Source organism: Brachionichthys hirsutus, chromosome 10 (genome assembly GCF_040956055.1).
Source record: "Brachionichthys hirsutus isolate HB-005 chromosome 10, CSIRO-AGI_Bhir_v1, whole genome shotgun sequence".
Classification (NCBI taxonomy): Eukaryota; Metazoa; Chordata; class Actinopteri; order Lophiiformes; family Brachionichthyidae; genus Brachionichthys; species Brachionichthys hirsutus.
In genome coordinates this window covers 4,445,435-4,451,534 of record NC_090906.1, presented here as the reverse complement: position 1 = coordinate 4,451,534, position 6,100 = coordinate 4,445,435, and the positions used below count along the sequence as shown (strand labels likewise).

General features: G+C 44.2%; 1 protein-coding gene across 1 annotated transcript; it reads left to right on the top strand.

The window, feature by feature from the left end:
- Window positions 1-3,488: 3,488 nt before the first annotated feature.
- Window positions 3,489-4,699, top strand: LOC137900747 (homeobox protein MSH-D-like). Its single transcript, XM_068744881.1, has 2 exons — window positions 3,489-3,852; window positions 4,245-4,699. The coding sequence occupies exons 1-2, from the start codon at window positions 3,489-3,491 to the stop codon at window positions 4,697-4,699; spliced, it is 819 nt and encodes a 272-aa protein (XP_068600982.1).
- Window positions 4,700-6,100: the final 1,401 nt, after the last annotated feature.

The following is a 6,100-nucleotide window of genomic DNA, read 5'->3' as shown; positions in this document are numbered from 1 at the left end:
AGACTCACCTGACAGGTGCTGGTATAGTGATGTTAGATGTGTTAGGATCGCTATGTTTCAAAATGACCTTCTGAGTAGAAGAGTCTTAAATGGGTTCACAAATACAAAAGTGAAAAACATTCCACCCTTACGACACATTGAGCAAAAATACATTGGACAGCAGCAATTTCAGAGGAATACTGGCAATAAGGCGGCCATGTTTACTGGCACGACTGTTGCAAACAGAGTGACCCTTGCTGGCGATGGGGCGACATATGGACCATGAGTTGGGTTGGATCCATCCATCCATCCATCCATCCATCCATCGGGTCACGGGTGTTACTGGAGTTTATCCTAACATTTTGTTTTCGAAACGTCGTGTATGAGTTGTGCAGGCATGATGTGTTGAATGACTGTAATAATGGGAATGTAATAGTGTGAGTGCAGCACAGGCAGCTGATTAGCCTAACCAAGCTGCAACACCACTTCAAAGCCTCTAATGTAATTACAATCCTCTGAGGTGCGGTCGACCCAAACAACCAGAGGCTTCTGCTGCACCTCTGTCTCTGTCACACACACACCTGCTCAGCCAAATTGCTTTCACCATTATCAGAGTTAAATGATTTTATGGAAAAAAGGAAGTGGGATGTGTGGGCAATTTTGCTACACCCAGGAGGGCACTCCTCGCCATTCCTCCCTCCTCTCCCTTCCTTCCTTCCTTTATTTCTTCCCTTGCAAAACAACTCCTCTCGGGTATAATCACACAAACATGTGGTTGCATTATTTGTACGTCTTAAGTATAGTCAGCAAACATTAAATACATGCTCCATATTCTGTTCACCATTTGTGCATTCACACATTCAAGGTGCAGCTTTACATCATGCCATCACATTTGAAATCATCTCAGATCCAGTATTATTTAAGCAGGTTTATAGATGTATTGTCGGTAGTTGCTAGTATTGGGATAATAGCATGAAGGCCACGGATACAACAGGGTTGAAAAATAGGCTTGGCAGACAATATATATAAATATAAAACAATAATTGTTGTTTTATATTCTTCATGATTAGACCTGACGATAATGAGTGCACGTCCTCTGAAATTGATTGCCTTATTTAGATATTTTTAGGATGATACTGAACTAAAATGTGGCAAGATAGAAGGGATGAACAGCTGGAGGGAGCTGGGCAAAGAATGAGTACAGAAAGAGGGAAAAAAAAAAAAAAAGGTAGGATAGAGTATTGAAGGATATAATTACGAGGGGAAATAAAGGATTTAGAAGAGGAGAGAAAGGGAATGTGTGTGGAGGTAAAGACAGGATGAGTGAAGGAAGTATAGCAGATGAAGGTACATGACAAAACTCCACACAAAAATTGTTAAAGTGTGCAAGAAAGAAGGCTGGAGGGCGGAAAAGAGGAAACACTCCTCTGATACTCTGCCAGGAATGAGTTCTGCAAATAATGACTGACAAGGTGCCTGTAGGGTGCGGGCACAGCCAGAGAGAGAAAGAAAGAGGTGGATGGCGGTGGGGAGGGATCACGAGCAGAAAAAAACAACAGCTTCTCCCCCTGAGGAGTCAGTCCTTTCATCTGGCCGCTCACTGGCGCCTTCACAAACCTCTGATTGTCTGTGAAATAACCCCACTTTAATAAGGCAGCAGCGGCAACCTCCTGGGAGCGGAGCTCTGATCCGGTCTGACATGCACAAGCTGCAGTACCGAGGCCTGCAGGCTGGGGAGCATTCAGTATGTGCTGTGTATGAATCCATCCTGAGGGATGTTGGAAAACTAATCATCACAGATTATATCGACGAGTAAATGTTGATAATTCTCTTTAAAATTCTCAGGTTTTTATTCTTTATTATTTAGTTAGTAGTTTATTATAGTTTATATAATAAACCACCAGGGACACACGGGTAGCTAAACAAGCTGACGAGGAGACCTTTTAACACAACCCAGGCTTTAATGTTGTTTAAAAAGATAAATTAAATGCAATGTTCCTGACCGCTTTATCTGAAATCCGGGTTGCCGGTATTGCTGGCCTCTACCAGCAGTCTATGGGCGAGACGCTGTGTACACACCCTGGACAAGCCGCCAGGTCATTGCAAGGGCACGTAGCGCACCCAATTCGCCTCATTTGCATGTTTTTGGTGGAACCCACGCAGACACAGGAAGAAATTCCTCACGGAAAGGGCGCACGTTGGATTTAAACCTGTAACCTTCTTGCTGTGAGGCAACAGTGCTACCCATTGCGCCACTGTGCTGCCATGAAACACAATGTGATAATTTAAATTTGATAACGTAGAAATATATTAATTATTTAAACATGAGTGGAATGAGGTTGGTGGGGTTTTTTTTCTTCTAAATGTGATAAATCTAAATAAAAAATAACTGTTCCCAGGTAATGCTCATGGTTTTGTATGAAAGGGGGATCCTCAGAAGGCTCAGGTCCAAGGATGGCTTGAGGTTCACCACCTTGTCAAACACAATGTTACATTATAAGGCCTCTTGAGGCCTTACAGTTGGCTGCAAATAACTGCATTTGATTTATTAATTTATACATCATCACAACTCTTTTTAAATCAGGGTTGCAGTTCTGCACGGCTGGATGCAACGTATACAAGTAGCCCAAAATCATGCGTGAATCGAATCTTCTGATTGAATTGAATCTTCTGAAGCCTTTTCAACCATCATCAAAGGAGTGTTTCTCCAGCTAAAACAGAGGAATGCACGGACTTCCACATCAAGACTTGGAATATTTTCTTCTAAAGTAACATGAAATTGTTCATGGAAAAAACACACACACACACACAACGAGTTACTTGATGATCACAATGAGGCACTTCATGTTTAACATGCGTAGTGAATGCGATTGCGTCACATGCAGAGAAGATGAACGATTTGGCTACAGATATGGGGACTCACAGATCTGCGGTGCCCCCCAGACACCAGTCAACAGTCCCATCAACTGCATCTGCAATAATTTACTGTGTCATCTGAGCGTGACATTCAGATTCTTCGGACAGCATTTTGAGTCGCAATGGAAAGTCCCGATTAAAGGGACTCATTCCCCCCCATCCTGTGCGTAATTCTCCGTCATTACCTGCATGGGGCCGCGTTTACACACGCGGTCTCATGAGTTAGAGCTGATCCATTACTGACTCTTAATAACACGATAAGAATGTGACGTTTTCCTACATGAAAGTCTCCCCTGATCTAGTTCGGAATTAATCACATGATGGAATTAGTAAAAAAAAAAAAAAAAAAAGGATAAAAACAACTTTTCCTCGAGGGCAACATCTGATCGCAACTCAACCTTTATTTCGGGCGCCACTGATTGGTCGAAGCTGAGCTGTGTCAACACGGCGCGTCTCCGCACTCCCACCCCACATCCTTACTTGACAGCTCCACAACATTTGGCCCCGGCGACGCGCGTCTTGGTAGCTGTCCGCCGGCCGTCACGCGTGGACTTGTCGAGCTTTTCGGATAAGACCAGCGGGGAGGGAGAGGCATGGCTTCTCCTGCGACTTTTAACGACTTGCGTTGCAGTTCTTCCGAGGAGGAGAGCCACCGTCCGGATGCGGCGGAGCAGGAGACATCTCCGGTAACAGCTCGTCGGCGTCACCCGTTCAGCGTGGAGGCTCTCATGTCCGGGAAGGAGGCGGATGGCCGCGGCGTCTGCTGCAAACCTGCGGGAGATTGCGTGGCGGTGTCTCCGATAGGGCTGAACTCACTTTACGCGTGCCGGGAGACGTGCAGTCTCCCCCCGGCACGCAGAAAGAGCTTCACGGCGGAGCCGTCGTCGCCGGTAAAGTCGGAGGAGTCGGAGGACTACGGAGCGTGGGTCACTCAGAGCGCGTTTTCCACGCAGCACCGTGAGTTCATTTTACACGACTGTGATATTATCAGCTTTTTTTTTTTTTTTTTTTACTTTTTCATTAAAATCAGACAAGTTTCAAATACATTTATAAGGTAGGGAACATTTGGAGGGTTACATCAATACTTTTTTTTTTAAAGCAGTTTATACACTTAACGTTGCATGGTGCAGGAAGTGAAGCAATTAACCGTTTTATTTTAATATTGGTGGTGGGGGGGGGGGGGGGGGGCTGGATGAAGAAGTGCATCCAACATGTGACCTGTTCTTTGAAATTAATCAATTAATACAAACTTGAAGTGATCTCTTTCGAGGCTCTCCAGTTTATCGACCCACTAGGCACGTGTTCAGATGAATTCCCTTAATTCTTTAAATCTCCGTGTCATCTCCCAGATCACGCCAATCCCGCCTGTTCACTAAGGAAGCACAAGACCAACCGAAAGCCCCGCACTCCCTTCACCACGTCTCAGCTCCTGGCCCTGGAGAGAAAGTTCAAGCAGAAGCAGTACCTGTCTATCGCCGAGCGGGCGGAGTTCTCTTCCTCTTTGACCCTGACAGAGACCCAGGTGAAGATCTGGTTCCAGAATCGGCGAGCAAAAGCCAAGAGGCTCCAGGAGGCCGAGTTGGAGAAACTCAAGATGGCTGCCGACGCCAAGACGGCAGCGGTGGCTGCGGCCGCCGCTGGAGGACTGCACCCTGGCTTTATGTTACCTCTGTCGCTGGGCGCCATGTCTTTGTATGGGCAAACATACTCTGCTTATCACAACCCCCACAGACCCCTACTGCCCATTTCTCCATTAGGCCTGTACGCAGGGCCGCTGGGCTACAGCATGCACCACCTGTCATAAAAAAAGAAGGATTATCACTGACTTTCTTGAAATGCTATTCGGAGGATACTCAAAGAATGGACACAGGACACGTGGGCAACATTTATGGGATGCTTTATCTGCAGCACAAGGCGTGCGCGATCTCAGAGCACTTCCATGCAGTCAGATTAGAAATGCATTTTTTCACACAGCAAGGATTAGAAAAACCAACAAGCTAGATGCTCTCTTGCCCCTCAGGACTGTTTACATGGTTATCTATATAAGAGGAGGCCGTTACTGAGCAGTTGGTTATTTCTTCTTTACTTTTGGAGTAACCGAGCTTGGAGAGGACCTGCACATGGCACAATAATGTAATTGAAATGCAACTTTTCACTCAAGCCTTGGTCTTCATGCGATGCAGTGCCTTGTGTTGGGCTTTAGTTTATATAGGAATGCGCTACACTGTGGATGAGGAGTGTTTCAGCAACTCAGGCCTAATAAAGCACATCACTAAAGCCTTCTATTCGTTCCCATCCCGCAAAAACTCCCCTCTGAAAATGACTAATACAGATTTGTGTGCTCTTCTCTTGCCTTTCAGAGCAATAAATAACGCTGTAATCGCTCTCCTATTTCCTAACCACAGATCCACACAGTGTAGACATATTTATTCTGTTTGAAATATTGCATTAGCCAATCAAGGTTGTCACTGTAAATCTCTAACACTGATACTTGTGTGAAAAGAAAGTACAAAAAAGAAATTCCTATGCAAACAATTATCATTAAAAACTTTAATTTAGCAAAGCAGCCAATCCAAATATGTATGCAAAAAAGCATAGCGTTTGGCTATAGGTTGAGAAGTTGGCTTGTTAAGACACTTTGGTGCATTCAAGTCTAGCAAAGTTGTTTTGTTTTGCACAGAACTTTTGCTCTGTTAGGATACTTTTGACAACCTTTTAGGGACCATGGATGTATGGCTCTGTGTGTATATATTGTGTACTTACTAATGTTCTGACAAAGTGTATTTATATTCTTTCTCAACATCCCTTTGATAGGGCTTAAATCATGCTATGCAGTTCATCCACTGACGCTTTCCAGTCCGTTTGCTCAAAACAAATGACCTTTAATTTTATATGTCAAAAATAAAGCATCAAATATATAAACCTGTACAGTTTTAGTTATTACGCTTTTACCGGTGAACTCGTTTGTCTTTCATGTTTAACGCCAGCTCCATTTCCCACCAAACACTGGCCAAAGAGTCAAGACAAACCATAAATGCTACCTATAAAATGTCCAACCTCACAGCTAGTGCCCGTTATTACTGTCCTGGCTTTTACTACTCCGGTCTCTCTCTTTTTTTTAAGTGTCTACACAGTTTTATAACAATCTTTTGTTTGTACAGAATTACAGTTTGTCGTCTTCTCTGGTGGTCATCTACATGTTTAT

Bases quoted from the DNA above. Each gene is read 5' to 3' on its own strand.
- LOC137900747 (XM_068744881.1), top strand. From the start codon at position 3,489: ATGGCTTCTCCTGCGACTTTTAACGACTTGCGTTGCAGTTCTTCCGAG. The intron at 3,853-4,244 runs GTGAGTTCATTT...GTCATCTCCCAG, and splicing joins CGCGTTTTCCACGCAGCACC to ATCACGCCAATCCCGCCTGT.